Consider the following 27500-nt stretch of genomic DNA (forward strand, 5'->3'; position numbering starts at 1 on the left):
TGGCAAAGACACTGAGAAATGCATATGATGCAGCTTTCAAGTTGAAGGCGATTGATCTGGCTGTTGGAAAAGGAAATAGAGCTGCTGCACGGGAGCTTGGTCTTAATGAGTCGATGATAAGACGGAAACAGCAGCGTGAGGAATTGACTCAGTGCAAAAGACAACTAAAGCTTACTGCTCATTTTTTATTTTTTGTTACAAGCCGTGTTTCGATAAAGCCTATTTATTTTTGTTACAAGCCGTGTTTCGTTAAAGCCTATTTATTTTTGTTACAAGCCGTGTTTCGTTAAAGCCTATTTATTTTAGTTACAAGCCGTGTTTCGTTAAAGCCTATTTATTTTTGTTACAAGCCGTGTTTCGTTAAAGCCTATTTATTTTTGTTACAAGCCGTGTTTCGTTAAAACCTGTGTAAAGTTCATTTGTTTCAACGTACCGTTAGGCACCTGCGGCTTATAGACATTTGCGGCTTATTTATGTTCAAAATAATATATATATTTTTTAATTCAGTGGGTGCGGCTTATATTCAGGTGCGCTTAATAGTCCGGAAATTACGGTAATCATTTAGCACACAGAGTGCTCAGTAGGCTAATATCCCACAGGGGTTCCGAATAATCATTTAGCACACAGAGTGCTCAGTGGGCTTATATCCCACAGGGGTTCTGAATAATCATTTAGCACACAGAGTGCTCAGTAGGCTTATATCCCACAGGGGTTCTGAATATTGTTATTCTACTCCTGTGGTGAAGAAGAACAACCAACAGGAGGGGAAGAAGGCAAATTCTTTATTTGGTTTTCAGTTCTGTGGCGTTCCACATATGCCTGTGTGCATTCAATTGACTGAAAAGCTGCACAGACAAGAAATGACTGGGCAAACATTTACCTTCATTCAAGGTGAATTGAAAACTCAATTTTTCACTCTATCAATGTGTTTTTGATGTTGTTGTCATTTTCTTCTGTATTCCTCCAGAGGGCTTTGAAGTAAACATCAGCTGTCATTAATTAATTATATTGAAAATATGGAGCTGGGGTGAGGGGTATTGCCATTGATTAAAAAAATTAATATTTTTTTTTAATTAAAATAACTTCTCAGGGGACCAGGACGCCAGAGGGGCTGGAAGTATCCGAACAGAGATGCCGGTTCTATGGCTCTCTAGTTCTACTGTAGCTTAGCAACAGAGGGATGGAGGTATGCTCACCTCTTAGTCCCAAATACAACCATCCGGTCATTCCGTAGATGGTAAAGTGGCACAGAACTTTCATATTCACGTCGCCTGACTCACTTTCGTATTTATTTAACAGTACCACAACCTTATCAGACCATCACTCAGGGAGATTTAATGTTGTATGAATGTCTTATTCTATATACTCATATATAAATGCAGGGCTTCTTCAAATACACTTTAAGCTAATTGTTTCACCAGGATGTTGTGTTCAGAGGTATTGTATCCCGATGTTACCTTAAATGCCCTGGAAACAGACATCTTTACACATTAAATCGGTAGAGGAGAGAGAGAGAAAGGGATGGGTGGATGGATAGATAGATAGGGAGAGAGGGAGAAAGAGGCAGAGAGCGGGATGGGGGGATGGATGGATAGATAGATGGGGAGAGAGAGAACGCTAGCAGTAACAAGGCAAGCTGCTTTTTATCCCTGGATTTCATTTGCATGTCTATCAGCGGTCAGGGCTCTGAGGAGACGCTGGTAGAGAACTACTGCTGCATGGTCTACCAGACGTGGCACTGATAGAATGCTCGTTCATGTTCATGTCAGATATGTTATGTAGGACAACAAACATGCCTATCTCTCTCTGAACAATCCACAATGTTGTGCCTTGCTGAACACGGCCCAGGTCCACAACAGACCAGCGCCCCATCCACCCATGAGGAACAAATCAAACAGGCAGTGTTCAGGCAGACATGGGGAGAAAAGACCTAACTCATTAGAGCTGGGAACCAGGCAGCTGACCCATAGACTGAACGCCAAGCAGAATTTTGTTCTGTTCCACTTCATGTATTTCAGGCTAGCTAACTGGGGTTCTCCACCACCAGCTCTTCACCTGGTGTTAAAACCTTTCAAAAACTCCTGTCGTTGAGTCAGCTCAACAAACAGTAAGTCCATTTGTTGTGGAGATTTGGCATGAGATGGAAAGAGAGACGGGCACAGAAACAGGCAGAAGGAGAAAACAGAGGGTGTACAGCACCATTATCTGACTGCCTGCCTGCGTGTAAGTACACAGAACCAGCAAAACAAGGAAAGCCTCTCTTATGTAACTTTGCCAATCAGCGCTGCCAGATTGGACCCAGAGACAGAAGCAGGATGAGGAGACTGATGGCCAGGTAAATAAGACTGGAGATGGACCATTAGGGCTGTTGTCGTAAGATCTGCTGCTCCTTGTTAGACCTTAGTTCTCTCTGTGTGTCTGACCTAACTGCCGATAGGTACTTAGCACACTAGGAGGCTGTTCCTTTTCTTGCTCGAACAAACGGAGTGGCTCATCATTGCAAAAGATTGGCTAAGCAGGAGGCAGACAGGCAATCGACGTAGTAGTGCTATTTTTTTCCAGGAACTCCGGCTAGTGGCTACGATACGGCAGCAACGATAAAGATTAGACTACATCAAAACGCTGATTGTTTTTGTGCGGTAGAACGTGATCCGGATCCTTAGCTTTGAGAAAATGTTTTCCAGAGGGGCGGGGGTGAAAACGTGGTATTTCGCAGCCACGGCCTAGAACAAAAAGACACCCTCCACTGGGTAGCGACCTGGTACTGTCGAAGCAGCCATTTCCACATGGAAAACCGGCCTGCCAAGTCATCGCCCGACCACTTGACTTGGAGCCAATCAGAGAGCACGGACCTCCGTGAGAGGGCAGCCGGAAGGAGTGACCAGAAAAAAAAGAGGGAACTTCCCTTTTCATCAGAGTTGTTCTAACAATAAAAGCTGCATACATAATACATATTTTTTCTCTCTCAACGTTAGCTTGCTAACAGAGCCAGGCAGTCACACACACTAACACTGACCCATATGGGATAGGGGTTTGAAATAATTTCTCTATTCGAATAGTATCATGAATTTGTCAGATATCAGAAATACATGTGTTTTTTTTTAACTCACGTTTTTAACCTGAGCACTGTTGCGCGAGGGAGAGAGGCTGGCGCACTATTGCTGCAGCAGTGGCGTGAGACGCAGTAGCCACTAGACAAGGCAACTGGGCTACAGCCAATATTAGCTAACTTGTAGCAGCCACAACGTTATTCATCATCTCCTATAGAACAGTGCCTGTCTTGACTGGAGTAGCCGAGAGAAGCTAGCTATTGTTAGCTAGGCTAATTGAGGCTACATGCTGTGTTTTCTCCCCAACCCCATTCGGATAAAACAGCAGCCTGTTGGTTGCTCGTTATAGCCTACGCTCTCATTTTGCTAACTTTTAAGTCCATAATTGTATTCCTTCCTGCATTGCATTAGTTCCCTCTGACTCCACTTGCTACACATTGAGCTAATTTAGAAAAGGCATTTTCAGGTGTTAACATAGGCCTATCATTTTATTTCCGCTGAAACGAAAACTCACACAAGTATTCGAATACTAACCTCCGTTTGGATATGTTAAAATCGTGCACATCCCTAGGCAGGACACCATATAACTGAGGACCAGGGAGCTTTCCTGTCCCACCTGGCCTTCCTGTGGTGGAGGTGGAGGACACAGACAGAGGTCTTCACACCCTGTGTCCAGGTTCTAAACTACGCAGCGTCAGAGCAAGGCAGGACAAGCATCTGAGAGGCACGTTTCTGGAAGTCTAGAGTCGCTACCCTGTCCCACAGCAGTAGGAGACTGTAACCCTAACCATCTGGCTGGTCTGTTCCCAGCTTGGAAACGTCACCTAGGTATTACCACCACTACACTGAGTCAAACGTGCAACTGCGAATATGACCGCATCACTTCATAGTCGTTACCTTTAGCTACAGACGTCTTTAAGCTCTCATCATAAGGCTGGTTGATGAAACTTCTACTCATCCATTAGAAAACTGCTAATCTGCGCAGCGGTCTAAGGCAGTGCTTGAGGCGTCACTACAGACCTGGGTTCGATCACAGGCTGTGTCATAACCGGCCGTGACCGGGAGTCAGCGTCGCCCAGGTTAGGGGAGGGTTTGGATGGGTGGGCTTAACTTGGCTCATCGCGCTCTAGCGACTCCTTGTGGTGTGCCGGGCTGCTTGCAGGCTGACTTTGGTTGCCAGTTGAATGGCGTTTCCTCCGACACATTGGTGCGGCTGGCTTCTGGGTTAAGCGGGCGGGTGTTAAGAAGCGCGGTTAGGCGGGTCATGTTGTTTCGGAGGACACATTTCCTGAGCCCGTTGGGGAGTTACAGCGATGAGACAAGATCGTAATTGGATCGCAATTAGATGTCACGAAATGGGAGATAAAATGGGGGTAAAATACAATAACAAATAAAAAATGTTTTATGAAAAAGTCTAATTGGGTAATGGATTACATAACACTGCCCTGCCTGGTTTAAAGATGGTGCGCTGGTGGCCTTACCTTGGCACGCTGCCCGTCGTCATACCGCCCTGGTCACTAGGTGGCATCGGTGCCTTCTCCGTCTCCTCTACAACGGTGGCCAGACCCTGGTGGTGGTGGTGGTGCTGCCTCTCTCCGGCAGTGCTCTGTCCACTACCCTGGGGCTGCTGCCCCTCTGCTTCCTCCTCCATCTCCTCTTCCTCCTCCATCTCCCTTGTCTTCTTCCCCCGGCCATCTCCCTCCTCATCGCTCTCCTCATCTAGCATGTCATCCACCTGTCAACAGAAAGGTGGTTGGGTGATGCTTGGCTCTCCCAGGGTAGGGTGGTTTATACAGTACAGCAGGCCTCGGTGTCTACCAGAGCGCTATATACAGTAGACAACACCTCAACCCTTCACCTAGATCCCATCAGATCATTAGAGTACACAATGAACCAACGCCTTAGCTGAACCATTTACTTTCAGTTTGTTCTCTTGCACATCAAATCAGATTTACAGCAGTTAACACGGCCCAACAACAGCAGTTAACACGGCCCAACAACAGCAGTTAACCTGTTGGGGCTAGGGGGCAGTATTTGCACGGCCGGATAAAAAACGTACCCGATTTAATCTGGTTACTACTCCTGCCCAGAAACTAGAATATGCATATAATTAGTAGATTTGGATAGAAAACACTCAAAAGTTTCTAAAATGGTTTGAATGGTGTCTGTGAGTATAACAGAACTCAACTGGCAGGCCAAAATTCTGAGAAGATTCCATACAGGAAGTGCCCTGTCTGACAATTTGTTGTCCTTGTGTTGCATCTCTATCAAAAATACAGCATCTGTGGTGTAACATGACACTTTCTAACGCTCCCATTGGCTCTCTAAAGCCGCCAGAAAGTGTAATGGGGTGTCTGCTGTCTCTGGGCGAAGAACAGCAGGAGAATTTGTGAGTGGTCAGCCTTGGGACAGTGACACTGGAGATGCGCATTCATGAGAATTCTCAATTTTTTTCTTTCAGCCTTTGAATGAATACAACGTCGCCCGGTTGGAATATTATCGCTATTTTACGAGAAAAATCGCATAAAAATGGATTTTAAACAGCGTTTGACATGCTTATAAGTACGGTAATGGAATATTTGGAATTTTTTTGTCAAGAAATGCGCTCGCGCGTCACCCTTCGGATAGTGACCTGAACGCACAAACAAAACGGAGCTATTTGAATATAACTATGGATTATTTGGAACCAAAACAGCATTTGTTGTTGAAGTAGAAGTCCTGGGAGTGCATTCAGACGAAGAACAGCAAAGGTAATCCAGTTTTTCTAATAATAATTCTGAGTTTAGGTTGTCCCAAACTTGGTGGGTGTCAAAATAGCTAGCCGTGTTGGCCGGGCTATGTACTCAGAATATTGCAAAATGTGCTTTCGCTGAAAAGCTATTTTAAAATCTGACACCGCGATTGCATGAGTTCTGTATCTATAATTCTTAAAATAATTGTTATGTATTTTGTGTACGTTTATCGTGAGTAATTTAGTAAATTCACCGGAAGTTTGCGGTGGGTATGCTAGTTCTGAACATCACATGCTAATGTAAAAAGCTGTTTTTTGATATAAATATGAACTTGATTGAACAAAACATGCATGTTTTGTGTAACATAATGTCCTAGGAGTGTCATCTGATGAAGATCATCAAAAGGTTAGTGCTGCATTTAGCTGTGGTTTTGGTTTTTGTGACATATATGCTTGCTTTGAAAATGACTGTGATTATTTTTGGCAGGGTACTCTCCTGACATAATCTAATGTTTTGCTTTCGCTGTAAAGCCTTTTTGAAAATCGGACAATGTGGTTAGATTAACGAGACTCTTGTCTTTAAAATGGTGTAAAATAGTCATATGTTTGAGAAATTAAAGTTATAGCATTTTTGAGGTATTTGTATTTCGCGCCACGCGATTCCACTGGCTGTTGACTAGGGTGGGACGCTAGCCCAGGGAAGTTAACACGGCCCAACAACAGCGGTTAACACGGCCCAACAACAGCGGGTAACACGGCCCAACAACAGCGGGTAACACGGCCCAACAACAGCGGGTAACACGGCCCAACAACAGCGGGTAACACGGCCCAACAACAGCGGGTAACACGGCCCAACAACAGCGGGTAACACGGCCCAACAACAGCGGGTAACACGGCCCAACAACAGCAGGTAACACGGCCCAACAACAGCGGGTAACACGGCCCAACAACAGCAGGTAACACGGCCCAACAACAGCGGGTAACACGGCCCAACAACAGCAGGTAACATGACATGCTACCTCTTCACCTATGGCTTCTTCTGGTCTGCTACCAAGTTACTTTCTATTCTCCAGGGAATAACCCAATCAGATGCCTCTCTGCCCGCAGGGAACACCAATCACATGCTGTTTGGACCTGCATTATTTAGAGAGGAAAATTAACCTGTGGAAAGTCTACGACAAGGGGGTGTCAAAGTCATTCCATGGAGTGTCTGAAGGTTTTTATTTTTTCCTTTTAATTACGACCTAGACAACCAGCTGAGGGGAGTGCTTTACTAAATAGTGATCTTAATTAATCAATCAAGTACAAGGATGGCGCGAGAATCCCCAGACACTCGGCCCGCTGTGGAATGAGTTTGACACATGGTCTACAGGAATGTAGGCTATCCAAGCTGAGAATAATGCACATTAGGCAAAGGCTTTATATTCCTGAACAAAAATGGCTTAGTAAAACTTTTTTCAGTTTAAATCGGATACATTATTATCTAATGAGATAAATGTTATATTAAAATAACAATGTTCACAGAGATTATTATAAAGAAGCAGTTTAAAGCTTACAGAGGTACAGAGGAGAACTCCCATAGTGCACTACATCATTTAATTATGCATATTCGATTCTATCAGAAACATTTGCATACGGTATTTGATTTGATAAAAAAAAAAAAAATGGTTAAAAGAGGATATAGCCTACACCTTGGAGATGAACTGTTGCCACGACGATCACCAGAGTTAAATCCTTGGAGAATCGTATGAATACATTGACACAGCACCATATTTATTAGGAGGAATACTATCAAATCAGTACTTTACAGTGAAAGGCTTCTTCCTTATAGCCATCTGTGGATGTCATGAAGGACTACGCTCCTAACCTGGACGGAGATAGATTAAGGTTAATTACCCAATAACACCCTATTCCCTATACAGTGCACTACATTTGACCAGGATGACATTTGGGATGACTCAGCCTGAGAGAGTACACAACTCAACGAGAAGCCAGCATTTAGGCTACAAACTGAAACCCAGGCCTTGGACACAGGAGTGACCTACACAAATTAGAAAAAAAGGACAATCCAACGAGTCATTTCCAGATGACCCCCCCAACCCTAGTGCCCTCGTATTACAGCAGTCCTCTAGTCTTCATTATCCCCTGAGGGCCATTTAAAATAGGGTGAGACCCCTCCCTCATTAACCTGAGGTAGAACTAAATCGATATGGAAACGGGCGGAGAGATTTCTCCTTATAATGGGAGAGAAGCCGAGGTGAGCACTTAGACTTCCATCATTTAACACACAAGCATAGTGCTACACCGTCAGAGCACTGGAGATCTCGGATCACGGCAAAGGAAACACCCCCAGAGCTGAGCTCATTTTGGGGGTCTGGCCAGGTTCATTAAGGTACCAAATGTTGTTGTTGACGACATCAATTTAGACGGCCAAATACAACAAATACAGTATAGCATGGTGTTGACCTGGAATCAGCCGGAAACAATCCAAACGTTGTACTTTACCGACCTGCTGTTAGGTGTTTTAATCTAATACAATTAGCTCAAGCCCCTAAGGCACCTGCGAATTAGGAATTGGGAATGTCGATGAAATGACTGTTGGTAGAAGGGTTTTGTGTTCGTTTCTCATTGACAGAAAGTAGCCTAACACCAAATGTAAGCCTACGGATTCCTGTTGCAGAACAACCATGTGTTTCCCAAACAAATCAAATCTTATTTGTGTCACATGCACCGAATACAACAGACCTTACAGTGAAATGCTTACTAACAAGGCCTTAACCAAGAATGCAGTTAAGAAAATACCCCCAAAACAGTAAGAGATAAGAATAACAAATAATGAAAGAGCAGCAGTAAATAACAATAGCAGGGCTGTATACAGGGGTACTGGTACAGAGTCAATGTGGAGGCTATATACAGGGGGTACCGGTACAGAGTCAATGTGGAGGCTATATACAGGGGGTACCGGTACAGAGTCAATGTGGAGGCTATATACAGGGGGTACCGGTACAGAGTCAATGTGGAGGCTATATACAGGGGGTACCGGTACAGAGTCAATGTGGAGGCTATATACAGGGGTACCGGTACAGAGTCAATGTGGAGGCTATATACAGGGGGTACCGGTACAGAGTCAATGTGGAGGCTATATACAGGGAGTACCGGTACAGAGTCAATGTGGAGGCTATATACAGGGAGCACTGGTACAGAGTCAATGTGGAGGCTATATACAGGGGTACCGGTACAGAGTCAATGTGGAGGCTATATACAGGGGGTACTGGTACAGAGTCAATGTGGAGGCTATATACAGGGGGTACCGGTACAGAGTCAATGTGGAGGCTATATACAGGGGGTACCGGTACAGAGTCAATGTGGAGGCTATATACAGGGGGTACTGGTACAGAGTCAATGTGGAGGCTATATACAGGGGGTACCGGTACAGAGTCAATGTGGAGGCTATATACAGGGGTACCGGTACAGAGTCAATGTGGAGGCTATATACAGGGAGCACTGGTACAGAGTCAATGTGGAGGCTATATACAGGGGTACCGGTACAGAGTCAATGTGGAGGCTATATACAGGGAGTACCGGTACAGAGTCAATGTGGAGGCTATATACAGGGAGTACCGGTACAGAGTCAATGTGGAGGCTATATACAGGGGTACCGGTACAGAGTCAATGTGGAGGCTATATACAGGGGGTACCGGTACAGAGTCAATGTGGAGGCTATATACAGGGGTACCGGTACAGAGTCAATGTGGAGGCTATATACAGGGGGTACTGGTACAGAGTCAATGTGGAGGCTATATACAGGGGGTACCGGTACAGAGTCAATGTGGAGGCTATATACAGGGGTACCGGTACAGAGTCAATGTGGAGGCTATATACAGGGGTACTGGTACAGAGTCAATGTGGAGGCTATATACAGGGGTACCGGTACAGAGTCAATGTGGAGGCTATATACAGGGGTACCGGTACAGAGTCAATGTGGAGGCTATATACAGGGAGCACTGGTACAGAGTCAATGTGGAGGCTATATACAGGGGTACCGGTACAGAGTCAATGTGGAGGCTATATACAGGGAGTACCGGTACAGAGTCAATGTGGAGGCTATATACAGGGGGTACCGGTACAGAGTCAATGTGGAGGCTATATACAGGGGTACCGGTACAGAGTCAATGTGGAGGCTATATACAGGGGGTACCGGTACAGAGTCAATGTGGAGGCTATATACAGGGGTACCGGTACAGAGTCAATGTGGAGGCTATATACAGGGGTACCGGTACAGAGTCAATGTGGAGGCTATATACAGGGGGTACCGGTACAGAGTCAATGTGGAGGCTATATACAGGGGGTACCGGTACAGAGTCAATGTGGAGGCTATATACAGGGGGTACCGGTACAGAGTCAATGTGGAGGCTATATACAGGGGGTACCGGTACAGAGTCAATGTGGAGGCTATATACAGGGGTACCGGTACAGAGTCAATGTGGAGGCTATATACAGGGGGTACCGGTACAGAGTCAATGTGGAGGCTATATACAGGGGGTACCGGTACAGAGTCAATGTGGAGGCTTTATACAGGGGGTACCGTACAGAGTCAATGTGGAGGCTATATACAGGGGGTACCGGTACAGAGTCAATGTGGAGGCTATATACAGGGGGTACCGGTACAGAGTCAATGTGGAGGCTATATACAGGGGGTACCGGTACAGAGTCAATGTGGAGGCTATATACAGGGGGGTACCGGTACAGAGTCAATGTGGAGGCTATATACAGGGGGTACCGGTACAGAGTCAATGTGGAGGCTATATACAGGGGGGTACCGGTACAGAGTCAATGTGGAGGCTATATACAGGGGGTACCGGTACAGAGTCAATGTGGAGGCTATATACAGGGGTACCGGTACAGAGTCAATGTGGAGGCTATATACAGGGGTACCGGTACAGAGTCAATGTGGAGGCTATATACAGGGGGTACCGGTACAGAGTCAATGTGGAGGCTATATACAGGGGGTACCGGTACAGAGTCAATGTGGAGGCTATATACGGGGTACCGGTACAGAGTCAATGTGGAGGCTATATACAGGGGGTACCGGTACAGAGTCAATGTGGAGGCTATATACAGGGGGTACCGGTACAGAGTCAATGTGGAGGCTATATACAGGGGGTACCGGTACAGAGTCAATGTGGAGGCTATATACAGGGGGTACCGGTACAGAGTCAATGTGGAGGCTATATACAGGGGGTACCGGTACAGAGTCAATGTGGAGGCTATATACAGGGGGTACCGGTACAGAGTCAATGTGGAGGCTATATACAGGGGGTACCGGTACAGAGTCAATGTGGAGGCTATATACAGGGGGTACCGGTACAGAGTCAATGTGGAGGCTATATACAGGGGGTACCGGTACAGAGTCAATGTGGAGGCTATATACAGGGGGTACCGGTACAGAGTCAATGTGGAGGCTATATACAGGGGGTACCGGTACAGAGTCAATGTGGAGGCTATATACAGGGGGTACCGGTACAGAGTCAATGTGGAGGCTATATACAGGGGGTACCGGTACAGAGTCAATGTGGAGGCTATATACAGGGGGTACCGGTACAGAGTCAATGTGGAGGCTATATACAGGGGGTACCGGTATTGAGGTAATATGTACATGTAGGTAGAGTTATTAAAGTGACTATGCATAGACAATAACAGAGAGTAGCAGCAGTGAATAACAATAGCAGGGCTATATACAGGGGGTACCAGTACAGAGTCAATGTGGAGGCACAGGTGTTGAGGTAATTATGTACATAATATTAAGATTTTAAAGTGACTACGCATAGATAACAGAGAGTAGCAGCAGTGTAGGAGGAGTGGGGGGGGCAAAGCAAATAGTCTGTGTAGACATTTGATTAGCTGTGACCTACACACACTGGCCTGCCCGTTTCTGTCTTTGAAGAAGTTTGCTTTTTAATGGCACTTTACAGAATACCGCATTGACGGGCAGTATTTTCTCCCTTTTTCCACACGATCGATAACGGTGTGAATTTAGTGGGGCTGTGGCAGGTCCTGATCCATTTCAAAGAGGCAGGGACCATCTTTCTGTCAGAAATGATGTTCACGTACTGTACATATCACAGAGAGGGACTTTAAACTAGTGTAGCCGATATATCACAACGCACCAGTAGTCAGATCGGAGGCTCTGCATCACACAATGGCACCAGGGTATTGGTGTTTCAGCTGACTTGTTCCAGGCAGTTTAATAATCTATCAATACAAGAGACACTGATGTAAAATAAATAGTACTTACCTTATCCATGCACTCCAACTCCGCCGATAAAATGAACGCTGACAGTGAAATGCAGTTTATTATCACAGATATCCAATATCAAACCAAGCATAAACTACCATCAACACTAGTCTTTCGTTGACTCCCTGAAGCATATTTCAGCGACGGATATTCTTGACAACTTAAAATCAATGTAAGCCCACACATTACAGAATCATCTCCACACACTCTCCACTGAGTCAATATGAACCCTGCAGAACAGTCATCCCCTCAGGCAGTGTTCGGTCCCTCGGAGTCAAGACTAACAATAAGACAAATAAACCCCCAGATCCCCAAGGATGGTCATACTGAGATCATCAGGGATTACAGAGACAGAGATAAAAACAAATACAAAATGCTCTCTGGCTTCTCTTAAAATAGCTCATAAACACAATCACTGTAATCCTTGGACAGTCACAGACAACCAAACATGCGCCCCTTTTCATCCACCACCACCTGTTGTTTGCTGAAGCATAGGCCTAAGTTGAATACTTTCAGCTGAACCCATCTCTGAACGTGCAGTGGGCAGTGTGGTCGTGCTCCCGAGGCCTGCCGTGTGATGGGCTCATATCACTACCCTGCCAGAATGCAGCTCAGAACGTCAGAGTGGTTCATATCTGTCTCCTGCAGAGCGCCAGACAATTAACAATCCCCAGAACCAGCATGGGATGTGTCCGAAATGGCACCCTATTCCCAACATAGTGCACCACTTTAGACCCGTCCATATGGGCCCTGGTCAAAATCAGTGCACTACAAAAGGAAATAGGGTGCGATTTGCGGTGCAGCCACGGTCTTCTCCACATAGAGGCCTTTCACTTCACATAATGTAATGTGCCTGTCGGTAATAAGAGCCCAAGCAGAGAGATACATGCTGCAGCAGCAGCACAGCTTCTCAGAACACCACATGGAGGCTGCAGGGAGCCAGAGTGTTCCGGAGGCCTCGCCATTACAAAGAGCACTGACGCCGGAATATACAAGGCAATTCAGAACTTTTCATTGCGTGCTAAATGCACCGGCCTCTACACCCCTAACTGAGCGAAGAGGACCAGTGAGGAGAGAAGAGTTAGCGTCTTTATTAAGAAAACATGAAGACTAGGGTTTGGACTGTCATTTACCATGCTCATTCATCTCTACACATCAGTGGCCCAAAACCTTTTGTAAGAAGCTGGAAAAACCAGGGGCTGCTGAGATTAGGGCACTCTACAGGTACACCAGGCTTAACAGAGCTAGAAAACCTTCTGAAGGTTTACTTAGGTGGATTGGATTGGAGTTTAGATCCACTTGTTGGACTGCATCTCAGACTCTATTCAGTCAGGCTGCATTTAGTCCCCTGTATAGATATGACCATGAGCCAGGCACGCACACACTTAAAGCTAAAACGGTTCCTTCATAAGTTACCTTGGTTACTGGCCACTTCAAAACGGAACGATTCAGACAGAGACCGTGGTGCTAATTGACAGCAGGACTTTAGAATTATCGGACACCCACACAGACAAAGAGATGTCACAGCTCTTCCCGTCTGTCATTCTCCCTCTGTCTGCCTGAGCTGTAATGAAAGGACGTGGATGGAAAACCAGTGGACGGATGTGTATTGATGAAACACAAGCACAACGGCTCAGTTGGATCTGTCGATGTCCACAAGAAGAAAACGACGTCAGCTGAACATGTTCTAGACAACACTACGTCGCTTGGATTCATCCCTTAGGAGGACACTAGCTGTGTCTGAAATGGCTTTTGACCGGGTCCCACCTAGTGAATAGGGTGCTATTTCGCACCCACCCACGGTCTTCTACTGTGTTTTGATTGGGCTTAAAAGATGGCAAGGCTCACAGCCAAACCTGTAACGGGAGGGGGGGGACAGTGACACAGCTACTGGTCAGAGGACATGTTAAATCAGAGTGATTGACAGACAGGCAGACGAGAGCCAGCTTAGACACACATGGCTGTCAGAAACAAAGACCCAGAACTGAGAGGAAAAGTAGTTTACTCCTAGACACGAGAGCTATGCTTGAGAGTCTTGAGATTCAATTAAGGAGGTAGAAATTGACATTTTCACTCGAGGCAAAATCCTGATATGAAATTCAATGCATGTTAACGCATAGGAAACGCCATGCAGATCTTGAGTATGTGACCTAAGCTGTCTAAACAACTACACAACCTTGGGGTTGGAAACAGCATGTCTTTACAAAGAGTTATGAGACCTGTCACCTCTGGTTTGACCTCATTAACCATAATGCAGCTGTATTATTCATATCTGGACATCACAAATAAATTGCATTACCAGTACAGCGACTCAGCTTAAGAATAATGAAGGCTTATAAGGCGGCCTTAAAAAAGGCTTATAAGGCTGATATGAAGGCTTATAATGGGATGGCTTTATACAATACGCTGCTATAGGCAGAAGTCAATGTGATATGATGGGGCATGATGCTCAACAGGGACACAGGTGGATCCCAGGGAACTCCCGGTTCAGTGTCGTCACTGTGATGAATGCCTTTAGCTGGGGAGGTGTCACCAGTAGCGCCGTTTGAAAGCAGAACTGGTGACGTGTCACCATGAAATGTGTTTGATAGTAATCTGAGAACAGGAACCTAAAACATTCACCGTCTTGAACCAGACAGGACGGAGCAGCTATTGTACTGTACCGCGTGTCTCAGAGTCCCATATGGTCGGTCTCTAAGGAAGAAGCCCTGGCTTAGTTTTTGTCTTGGCAGACTTTTGAAGAGGCATAAGTGAATGAATTACCATTATATTTAAGATATAAATATGGATAACTGTTGAGATAAACTTGAGGATGGAAGAGTGAGAAGACTTTTAAAGTTTGAAGTCTAACTTCGACTCCTGAAGGGGTGAGGGAGCAAGCAGCACAGTGTGCCGAAGGGAAGAAACCACAGTTCTACAGAACCACAGATGGGAGACGACACATTGTTAATGCAAGTCAAATCATTATCCATTCAGCAGCTCACTGGTGGTGAGATTCCTTCACAATGGGGCTCAAATCAATAGCAAAACTAGCTTTAAAAACTCTGTCATTGGAGTAGAAAAGAAACCGTTTCAGGTGGAGGGAAACTTTCTCAATGTCTTCAGGACCTCATCTGAAGTACTGTGGAGTCTGGCTGAGGCAGAAAAAAAACATTTCTATTTGTTAAGAGACTGGACTGGCTAAGCCATTTACACACAGACTGGATAAGACTGCTGCTAGAGGCAGAGGTGAAGTCAACATGAGGCGAACTGACAGAGACAGGTAGAGACTTAATGGGTAGAGGTAGATTGACTCATACTGCCCAGGTTCAGGAGTTCAGATGGCCAATCAATCAGCGATCATCTTTCTGAACCACTGCTGTTAGCTCTAGGTTATTGGAGAGAGAAATTCAGCCCTGAGCAGACATACTTCATTGAAGGGATTATACAACTTCTACTGTCCGTCCAGATGATTGGCTGCTTGGCTTGAGCAGGTGAAGGGCCCAAATGTAGTGATTGAGAAGATTATTGATCGAAAAGAAAACACTAAATACTGGGAGTAAATCTTTTTTTCATGTCCATGAATTCAAAAATAATTACATTTGGCAAGTTGCCAGCTTAGACGATTATTGTACAGTGAGGGAAAAAAGTATTTGATCCCCTGCTGATTTTGTACGTTTGCCCACTGACAAAGAAATGATCAGTCTATAATTTTAATGGTAGGTTTATTTGAACAGTGAGAGACAGAATAACAACAAAAAAATCCAGAAAAACGCATGTCAAAAATGTTATAAAATGATTTGCATTTTAATGAGGGAAATAAGTATTTGACCCCTCTGCAAAACATGACTTAGTACTTGGTGGCAAAACCCCTGTTGGCAATCACAGAGGTCAGACGTTTCTTGTAGTTGGCCACCGGTTTGCACACATCTCAGGAGGGATTTTGTCCCACTCCTCTTTGCAGATCTTCTCCAAGTCATTAAGGTTTCGAGGCTGACGTTTGGCAACTCGAACCTTCAGCTCTCTCCACAGATTTTCTATGGGATTAAGGTCTGGAGACTGGCTAGGCCACTCCAGGACCTTAATGTGCTTCTTCTTGAGCCACTCCTTTGTTGCCTTGGCTGTGTGTTTTGGGTCATTGTCATGCTGGAATACCCATCCACGACCCATTTTCAATGCCCTGGCTGAGGGAAGGAGGTTCTCACCCAAGATTTGACGGTACGTGCCATCGTCCCTTTGATGTGGTGAAGTTGTTCTGTCCCCTTAGTAGAAAAACACCCCCAAAGCATAATGTTTCCACCTCCATGTTTGACAGTGGGGATGGTGTTCTTGGGGTCATAGGCAGCATTCCTCCTCCTCCAAACACGGCGAGTTGAGTTGATGCCAAAGAGCTCCATTTTGGTCTCATCTGACCACAACACTTTCACCCAGTTGTCCTCTGAATCATTCATATGTTCATTGGCAAACTTCAGACGGGCATGTATATGTGCTTTCTTGAGCAGGGGGACCTTGCAGGCGCTGCAGGATTTCAGTCCTTCACAGCGTAGTGTGTTACCAATTGTTTTCTTGGAGACTATGGTCCCAGCTGCCTTGAGATCATTGACAAGATCCTCCCGTGTCGTTCTGGGCTGATTCCTCACCGTTCTCATGATCATTGCAACTCCACGAGGTGAGATCTTGCATGGAGCCCCAGGCAGAGGGAGATTGGCAGTTCTTTTGTGTTTCTTCCATTTGCGAATAATCGCACCAACTGTTGTCACCTTCTCACCAAGCTGCTTGGCGATGGTCTTGTAGCCCATTCCCGCCTTGTGTAGGTCTACAATCTTGTCCCCGACATCCTTGGAGAGCTCTTTGGTCTTGGCCATGGTGTAGAGTTTGGAATCTGATTGATTGATTGCTTCTGTGGACAGGTGTCTTTTTCATAGGTAACAAACTGAGATTAGGAGCACTCCCTTTAAGAGTGTGCTCCTAATCTCAGCTCGTAACCTGTATAAAAAAAGACACCTGGGAGCCAGAAATCTTTCTGATTGAGATGGGGTCAAATACTTATTTCCCTCATTAAAATGCAAATCAATTTATAACATTTTTGACATGCGTTTTTCTGGATTTTTTTGTTGTTATTCTGTCTCTCACTGTTCAAATAAACCTACCATTAAAATTATAGACTGATCACTTCTTTGTCAGTGGGCAAACGTACAAAATCAGCGGGGGATCAAATACTTTTTTCCTTCACTGTAGATAATCAAACTCTTTCATGCTGCGTAAACTCATTAAAACAATCTCCCACAGTCTCTCTGTTTAGCTCCTATAGTTCACTCCAAAATGACACACAGAGAAGTGCTTCTCCTAGCAGGGGTATCACACTTGACACTACCAGGTTGCTTATTGGATTTCACTGCTAGTCCACTTCCCCAGACTCAGGAAAGTGTTTTATCAATACCCACATGCCAGTCACACAAACACTAAAATACAAGAATGACAAGTACATACCGGGGAAAGTAGGAGAAGAAGAAAATGTTGCTGAGGTATGAGTGAGACTAGTAAAGTGACAGACACCCACGCTACAACTGAGCCTGTGAGAGACCTCCACTGCCACTTCTCTCTCCATCAATTATCTCACTGTGCTCCTCGGGGGCCAGGGCTAGATCGAAGACCATATGTTTCCTCTGTAACACAGCCAAGAGCCAGTCCCATTCTGATAGGTGCAATTATCCCAGAAGGAAGTTAAATCTTCAAAGCAGCCCTGTGTCGTCTTGTCTATCTGCTCTTAGCTACCAGTCCAACCTAGGGCTGGGCGATATGGCCCAAAATATTATATCACAGTACTTAAATGTTTTTGACTATGTTTTTGAATAATAAAAGTTTTAAAATCGCTTTGAGTATTGTGTAACCCTTGGGTGGCAACACATGCATTCCAAGTGATTTCAATGGGTCTTTCTCCATTCTGATTGTTTTATACTGTTCAATTCAACTTCAACCCCCCCAGAAATTCAGCATTTTCATACATTTCCTGCACTAATTTGAGATCCTTTCTCCACTGCCACGTAGGGCTGCACGATATGGGCAAACAATCTTGACTTGTGATTTAGAGCAAAACACTTGGGTGTTGGAATCATGGAAATAGAATCATTATTATAATTCTACAGTTAGGGTATAATAGTTAGAACTTTGAATACAGTGTTGTGTGACGTGACAACGAATGAAAACGCCAGGGAGGAGTTATTGTGACAGGGTAGGAACCAAAGTGTTGATAAGTGTTTTCTAGGGGACCCTATAATCTTACTTCATGTAGCTAACATATTCATGCTTTGCATATTCCTCTTTGATTTAGAAGACACTGTTGCACAAACAACAGGCTGATTTAGGTCTACACCATCACTGCTATTATTAGGCTGTATAGTTAGCTACGTTTGTTCTGACAGTACATTTATTAGCGGCTTACACGATTTAGGCCCAACTGGCTAAGAAAAGCATCGTTGCCATCAACATTGTTGCATGTGCTTCATTGACCATGCAGACTGAACGCAAGTGTCTCGTGGTCGAGGAACAACAAACCAAACATTCCAATACCGTTACAGAAGGTAAAGTAAAAACCCAAACCGGTTCGTGCATCAATACCAGTATATTGTAAAATACGGTATACCGCCCAGCCCTAGTCCAACCCTCATGAAACACTCTGCTCTCAGCTACAGAGAAAAAAATATCTAAAATCATAGGGCATGTAACTCTGCCTCACTGTCTGATGGGATTTTGTTAAGAGGCATATATGAACAGCAAAGGACAGGACCACCTTTTTCTCCATCTTTCCAAGAGAAATAGGAATGTACCTTCAGTTTAACCCAAAAAATACTGTGCTTAGGCGTAAGTGAAAAGTTGTAGGAAATCAAAAGAAAATAAGTAACCGGCAAGGATTAACTCACTTGACATCTAACGCCTACTAAAAACAGACACAAATATGCACATTGAAGTATAGAAAGGGGGCATCTTTCCATAGCCACCTTCTCTTCCTCCTAACAAGAAAAGAGAACAGAGAGGTTCAGCTCCAAACAGTCCCCCCCTTCTGATAGGTTTTCCAGACTGATAGTGATGCTGTCAGGTTGCCAAGCAGGTTGCCAAGGACTGTGTAAATGAGGGAACTGATCAGAGGGAATATTCAGGGTTCCAGGTTTTGGGAGAGATGATGGCGTTGCACACCTGGTGATTGGGTGGTCTGGCATGGGCCAGGGACAGTTGTATTTTACTGATCACTGACAGCAACTGACCCTACAGTACAGACCTCACATAACTCAGGCTGCTGTGGGGAAAGTAGTCTGTGAGAGGACAGCTAACCCTGTGTGGTCTGTTTCAGTACCTTGGACAGCGATATCAACCAGTCAGAGAGAAATATTTATACTCTCTGAAGTAGAAATAATAATAGTCAAGAAGTGAAGAACTTGTAGAGGCTTCACTTCCAGTCACTTTAACAAGTCTACCCCTGAACACACGTCAGTCAGCCAGTTCTTAAAAAGGATATCTGATTTCTGACCTGGAGAAAAGGTCAACAGACTGAGCTAGGGACAAAGCAAGCAATGAAGTCAGCGGTGCAGCAATACCCATCACCTGAATCTGATCAGACAAAGGATTATGGGGTGAGATGCAGAACTGTGTCTGTAGGCGGTCTGTGGCCGTTGCCCCAGGTGTACCCTGGGAGAGGAAAGGGTGACGTCCTGCAGCGGTGTGGCATTTTAGCACTGGCTCTGCTCTAATCCAGTGTGATGCCTGTCTGCTTGATGCTAAGGGTCAACATGAGACTGTGTTTTTCCTGTTAGAGATTAGAAACTGATTGGAAAAGATTGATGACGGGATGTAATAAGACGGTGGTTGGTGTTTTGTAAAATGAGTCAACTTTATCCATAGAATATTTCTTTGCTAGTTATAAACCCAACAGTGAGGACGAAGCTCTCGAAATGGAGAAAAAAAAACGTCACCCACTGCTTGCTCTTAAGCTGCATGGAAATCCACTCCACATCACTGCATTGCCAACCATAGGACTGTTCACGCTACCAACAGCCACAACTCCGTATTAAAAAGACACCCAATGATTATTAAGCTTTTGGAATCACACATCAAATAGCAGCCTCTCTTATCTGGCCCCGGCACCTTGGCCAGCCCCGAGGGAGGCTTTAGACCAGCAGCTAATAAATATAACAGTCTGTTTGCATGCAGGCAAATAAACCAAATAAATAACCTCATCGTCATCATGGTCATTATCACAGGCAGCTGACTGGTCTCTGGACCATCTGCCATTTTGGTGAATGTGGGGGAGATGGGAAACTCTTCTGCTTTGCTGTGATTCACCACCCACAACCTGGGACCTGTTTCAGTCAGACTCCCCAGGCAGTGGCACCCAGAGTGATCAAGGTTCTCCCACTCCCTGTCTGGCAGGTTGGTTGGCTGGCATAGGCTGGTCTGTTCACCTGTGGCGGGCTGATTGGTATATCCTGGCCTGTTCTCCAGGCCAGAACTCAGAACACAGCCCAATCCTGGAACAATCCTGGAACAATCCCCAGCTAAAAACTTTGTCCAGCTGGGATAAAGCCAACCAGGCAGGGGAAGGAGAGCCACTCACAGGCATTCATAATGTCTGATCACAGAGAACTCAGAAAGCTAGAAACAACACATTTTCACAGAGACCAAAAACTTGCCAGACATTTTTTCTTCCTATTGTAGAAACATGGAATTCTTGGATGATCCATTCTGTTGCTGAATAATTTTTATCCCCCCCACTGGCTCGTTATAAATTACATAGTGATGTCTTCTTCAGGAAGCCTCCTTTCCGTTCAGTTGGTAGCGTGGAGAGGAGGGGGAGTTGAGAAGAGAGGAAGCAGGGGGCTCAGTTCTTGTAATCTGCAGAAGACACAGCAGCCCAATCTCCAATAATTCTCTGTCTCCATCCTCTATCTGTGAAGGCAGAGAGATACAATGGCCATCTCATTACAACCCACTCCGGGGGAGAGATACCTTGACTGCCCCGGTTCCCTTCTGTTCCATACTGAGAGGAGATACAATATCAAAGATAAAGGCTTCTCATTCGCTTGGAGCCAGATGATGCGTCTCAATGTTTTTCAGGGACACAGCATTCCGAGTGCTGGTCATGTTTTTCATTTGTTTTTTCCAGAAGGCTCTTCTTAGTCATGCTGGGCTTTTGTGTCGGTTTGAAGAGGCGAGAGCTGAAAGCTGAAAAGAGGAGATGGCCATCCATTGAAACAAGGACAAACTAAATAATTATTATCACTTCTGGTTGTGTTATCACCCCAAACATCCGACGGATTCACACTGACAAAATGAGTTCTCTGAAAAACGTACACGTGTGGGTAGAGCATTAGTTTCTCCGAAAGCTGTCGCAGAGGAAGAGAGCATGGATTAGCTGGCATTTCTACTGCGAAAGACGGAGCTGTCCAATTTCAATCATAATGTGATTCTACCAATGACGGTAAAGAGATGTGTCCTGTCCATTCCCTCACGTAGCACTGCAGCTATGTAAAAACAGCTCTCAATTTAAACCTCTTTTTGTTCATACTAGCTTTCAACAGGTTATTTCTGGGGGTAGCGACAGTACTCTTTCTCTTCCAGGTCAGACAACTGTCCACTAGGGTCGGACCCCACTGATGGATATGATACATGTGATCAATAGCCTGGAGTATTGAGAGAACATTGGGTGAGCATGAATCCCCATGGTGACTGAGTTCTACTAGATGTTGATCTGCTACTAGGTCTCACAGGAGTCCCTTTGCATCATCACTGGCCTTATACTACTTCAAGACATTATTTTAAAAAGGGACACTTCGGGATTTTTCCTCAGAGACAGATGAACTCGTGGACACCATTTTATGCCTTGTCGTGCTGTTCGGAGGAAGTTGCTAACTAACGTTAGCGCAATGACTGGAAGTCTAAGGTAACAACTAGTATGCTAGCTGTTACCACAGATTCATTACGCTAACGCTAGTTAGTATAGGCTCGCGAAACTATCCCTAACTTCCTTCATACTAGACGTAGTATGAATTGCAAAGTATCTCTAATGGTCACCATGTCACTATGGTTTTCAATTATTGTAATGGTAGTGAAAGTAATTTGGAAAATAGTCAGACCCCTTTTTCCACGTGTTGTTACATTACAGCCGTATTCTACAATGGATTAAATAATTTTTTCTCCTCAACAATCTACACACAATACTCCATAATGACAAAGCAAAAACAGGTATATACAGTACCAGCCAAGTTTGGACACACCTACTCATCCAAGGGTTTTTATTTATTTTACCTATTTTCTACATTGTAGAATAATAGTGAAGACATAAAAACTATAAAATAACACATGGAATCATGTAGTAACCAAAAAAAGTTTAAGAAATTTAAATATATTTTATATTTGAGATTCTTCAAAGTAGCCACCCTTTGCCTTGATGACAGCTTTGCACACCCTTGGCATTCTATCAACCAGCTTCATGAGGGAGTCACCTGGAATGCATTTCAATTAACAGGTGTGCCTTGTTAAAAGTTAATTTGTGGAATTTCTTTCCTTCTTAATGCATTTGAGCCAATCAGATGTGTTGTGAGAAGGTAGGGGTGATATTCAGAAGATACCCGATTTGGTAAAATACCAAGTCCACATTACGGCAAGAACAGCTCAAATCAGCAAAGAAAAACGACAGTCCCTTACTTTAAGACATGAAGGTCACTCAATACGGGAAAATGTCAAGAACTTTCAAAGTTTCTTCAAGTCTAGTCGCAAAACCATCAAGCGCTATGATGAAACTGGCTCTCATGAGGACCACCACAGGAAAGGAAGACTCAGAGTTACCTCTGCTGCAGAGGATAAGTTCAATTAGAGTTACCAGCCTCAGCAATTGCAGCCCAAATAAATGCTTCACAGAGTTCAAGTAACAGACACATCTAAACATCAACTGTTCAGAGGAGACTGTGTGAATCAGGCCTTCATGGTCGAATTGCTGCACATAAACCACCACTAAAAGGACACCAATAAGAAGAGACTTGCTTGGGCCAAGAAAAAAGAGCAACGGACATTAGACCAGTGGAAATCTGTCCTTTTGTCTGATGAGTCCAAATTTGAGATTTTTGGTTCCAACCAATGCGTCTTTGTGAGACGCAGAATAGGTGAACGGATGATCTCCACATGTGTACTTCACACCATGAAGCACGGAGGAGGAGGTGTGATGGTGTAGGGGTACTTTGCTGGTGACATGGATTGATTTAGAGTTCAAGGCACACTTAACCAGTATGGCTACCACAGCATTCTGCAGCAATACGCCATCCCATCTGGATAGCGCTTAAGTGGGACTATCATTTGTTTTTCAACAGGACAATGACGCAACACACCTCCAGGCTGTGTAAGGGTTATTTGACCAAGAAGGAGAGTGATGAGTGCTGCATCAGATGAACTGACCTCCACAATCACCCAACCTCAACCCAATTGAGATGGTTTGGGATGAGTTGGGACCGCAGAGTGAAGGAAAAGCAGCGGACAAGTGCGCAGCATATGTGGAAACTCCTTCAACAGTGTTGGAAAAGCATTCCAGGTGAAGCTGGTTGAGAAAATGCCAAGAGTGTGCAAAGCTGTCATCAAGGCAAAGGGTGGCTACTTTGAAGAATCTAAAATATATTGATTTGTTTAACACTTTTTGGTTACTACATAATTCCATATATGTGTTATTTCATAGTTTTGATGTCTTCACTATTATTCTACAATGTAGAAAGTAGTAAAAATAATGAAAAACCCTTTAGTGGGTGTGTCCAAACTTGTGTATGTATAAATAATTGCATTTCTTTCTTTTTTTTTGTTACTTTAACCCCTTTTTCTCCCCAATTTCATGATATCCAAATTGGTAGTTACAGTCTTGTCCCGTCGCTGCAACTCCCCTATGGACTCGAGAGAGAGAGGTGAAGGTTGAGCGCCATGCGTCCTCCGAAATACAACCCTGCCAAGTCGCACTGCTTCTTGACACTGCTCGCTTAACCTGGAAGCCAGCCACACCAATGTGTCAGAGGAAACACCATCCAGCTGGCGACCGAAGTCAGTTTGCAGGCGCCCGGCATGCCACAAGGAGTCGCTAGAGCGTGATGGGACAAGGAAATCGTGCCGGTTTGGCACAATTGTGCACCGCCTCATGAGCCTCCCGGTCACGGCCGGCTGACACAGCCTGGAATCTAACTCGGGTCTGTAGTGATGCCCCAAGCACTGCGATGCAGTGCCTTAGACCGCTGCGCCATTCGGGATGCCCGAGAAAACTGTATAGAAATTTTAGCAAATGTATTAAAAATTAAAAAACAAAAAATCATATTTACACAAGTATTCAGACCCTGACTGGAAATTGAGCTCATCCTTCAGATGTTTGTACTACTTGATTGGAGTCCACCTGTGGTAAATTCAATTGATTGTACAGGATTTGGAAAGGCACACACCTGTATATATAAAAAAGGTCCCACAGTTGACAGTGCATGTCAGAGAAAAAAACAAGCCAGGACATCAAAGGAATTGTCTATAGAGCTCCGAGACAGGATTGTGTCAAGACACAAAGAATTCTGCAGCATTGAAGGTCCCCAAGAACACAGCGGCCTCCACCATTCTTATATGAAAGAAGTTTGGAACCACCAAGACTCTTCCTAGAGCTGGCCACCCGGCCAAAAACTGAGCAATCGGGGGAGAAGGGCCCTGGTCAGGGAGGTGACCAAGAACCCGATGGTCACTCTGACAGAGCTCCAGAGTTCCTCTGTAGATATGGGAGAACCTTCGAAAAAGAAAACCATCTCTGCAACACTCCAGCAATCAGGCCTTTATGGTAGAATGGCTCAGCCACGCCTCAGTAAAAGGCACATGACAGCCTGCTTGGAGTTTGCCAAAAGGCACCTAAAGGACTCTGACCATGAGAAACAACATCCTCTGGTCTGATGAAACCAATATTGAACTCTTTGGCCTGAATGCCATGCGTCACGTCTGGAGGAAACCTGGCACCATCCCTATGGTGAATCATGATGGTGGCAGCATCATGCTGTGGGGATGTTTTTCAGCGGCAGGGACTGGGAGACTAGTCAGGATCGAGAGAAAGATGAACGGAGCAAAGTACAGAGAGATCCTTGATGAAGTCCTGTGCGCGCTGGATCAGGTTCTCAGACCTTTTTTTATAAATGCAAAGAATTGCTACAGAGTTCCACAGGGTATAGTGAGAACCCAGTGATCTATATGTGAAAGGAGCCACCAACCTCTATAAGAGACCATTATAATAACTGCACTAATCTTATGTCTGTAAGGTAGCTAGCAGCTACTGCACATCCACAAGATTAGTGGGCATCTAGCTGTCATGATACTGTGCATCTAAGCATTGCACGTTCAAGATTTAAAAAAAAGAAAAATAGCCCTCCCTATGCTTAGAACACCTTCAAAACTGACATATACACTTTTAAAGGAGTAGGTCACTATTTTACAACTTGATGTTAGGTTCTTCACCCTGAAAGTAGGCTATGGGCCATGATCAATTGTAATCCATAGTTGGCTACTTTGAAAAGACACTACAATCTTCAGCTAACTTTAGGCACCGCTAGCGAAAAATCATTGGAAGTGATGGGGGCGTGTGATTACTTGACCAAAATCACCGGAAATCAACTCAAATCAACTCCATTTGGTTCCATGTTACTTAAAGGTTATTTGGCCATAAAAATAAACATGTTCACATGCCCCCATCATTACCATAGAGTTTTAGGCTTTTGTGTCCACATGGCTAGATGGAGGTGGTTGAATAACCTCAACATTCTGATTGTTGGAAGTGGAGCAGATTTACACCCTTCGGCTCTCTGGCTCTCCCTTTCATGATTTATTCAAGACTGTCGAAAATACTTTTGTGGTGTTTAAGATGGAAGGGGAGGGGAACAAAATGCATAAATGAGGGGGGAAAGTGGCTTGTGGCTTAATTTTCCCTTCCCTCCAGATCAGAGGTAGTGTGCTATACAGTGGTGGTTATTACCACGAGGGTGGTCCGTGTTTTTACCATGAGGGCGAGGCTGTGCGTCTGATGTTTATCATGGGAAGGCTAATTCGTGCTGAGCTGTGAAAGGCGAGACAGAAGGAGACCTGGAACAGAGGTGTGAAAGGCGAGACAGAAGGAGACCTGGAACAGAGGTGTGAAAGGCAAGACAGAAGGAGACCTGGAACAGAGCTGTGAAAGGCGAGACAGAAGGAGACCTGGAACAGAGGTGTGAAAGGCGAGACAGAAGGAGACCTGGAACAGAGGTGTGAAAGGCAAGAGACAGACGGAGACCTGGAACAGAGGTGTGAAAGGCGAGACAGAAGGAGACCTGGAACAGAGGTGTGAAAGGCAAGAGACAGAAGGAGACCTGGAACAGAGGTGTGAAAGGCAAGAGACAGACGGAGACCTGGAACAGAGGTGTGAAAGGCGAGACAGAAGGAGACCTGGAACAGAGGTGTGAAAGGCAAGAGACAGACGGAGACCTGGAACAGAGGTGTGAAAGGCGAGACAGAAGGAGACCTGGAACAGAGGTGTGAAAGGCGAGACAGAAGGAGACCTGGAACAGAGGTGTGAAAGGCGAGACAGAAGGAGACCTGGAACAGAGGTGTGAAAGGCGAGAGACAGACGGAGACCTGGAACAGAGGTGTGAAAGGCGAGACAGAAGGAGACCTGGAACAGAGGTGTGAAAGGCGAGACAGAAGGAGACCTGGAACAGAGGTGTGAAAGGCAAGACAGAAGGAGACCTGGAACAGAGGTGTGAAAGGGAGGAGACACAAACTAAAACACACGTTTCCCACACAGCCGTGCAGATGTGCTTTTTACCATCCATCTACATAGGGATCAGCCTACTGAGCAGCTTGACTAGGTTTGTCTCACCGTTGGGTAACTGATGTGATTCCGGTGCAACCTTATGGGAACACCAGTAACAGAAAATTCTCCTGAGGGAGTCAACACTAAGTCAAAGAAAAGCCTGGCCTTGAAGGACATAACGACACAGCGTAGTTCTTTAGCATTCATTAGCGCAGGACGTTCCAGGAGAAGGTGCTGATTGGATGAGAACATAGGATATACTGCAACTCATTCCAGAACCGTTCCAATTCGTCAGAGGAAGAAGACCTGGGTTCAAATAGTATTTGAAATCTTGCTGATGTGGACAGTAAAATCGGAGTAGAACTCAGCCCAGGAGTTCTAATCTGATCTACACTGGTGAGATGTTTACAGTTCAGCAGAATACTTCCTGATCCAATAACAGACAGTACTGGAGGATGAATCCCATCTGTCCTCTGCTTTTACTGACACATAAAACAATGCCTGCTCAGTCACGACTACATGCCAGATAACACCCTATCAGATCGAACAGATAGCACAGGGGTTAGAATGACCACAGTCACTGTAGGATTGAACAGGGGCACAATGCCAACCGGGCTA

The 27500-nt window shown here is 45.0% G+C and overlaps 1 protein-coding gene across 1 annotated transcript in view; it reads right to left on the bottom strand.

Annotated features, from left to right (window-relative positions):
• Positions 1-27500, bottom strand: part of LOC106588593 (RNA polymerase II subunit A C-terminal domain phosphatase-like) — a 130440-nt gene that overhangs the window by 49813 nt on the left and 53127 nt on the right. The window contains 1 exon segment of the mRNA XM_014177744.2: positions 4532-4785. Coding sequence (XP_014033219.2) covers positions 4532-4785 — 254 coding nt within the window.

The sequence above is a fragment of the Salmo salar genome, chromosome ssa27 (assembly GCF_905237065.1).
Source record: "Salmo salar chromosome ssa27, Ssal_v3.1, whole genome shotgun sequence".
NCBI lineage: Eukaryota > Metazoa > Chordata > Actinopteri > Salmoniformes > Salmonidae > Salmo > Salmo salar.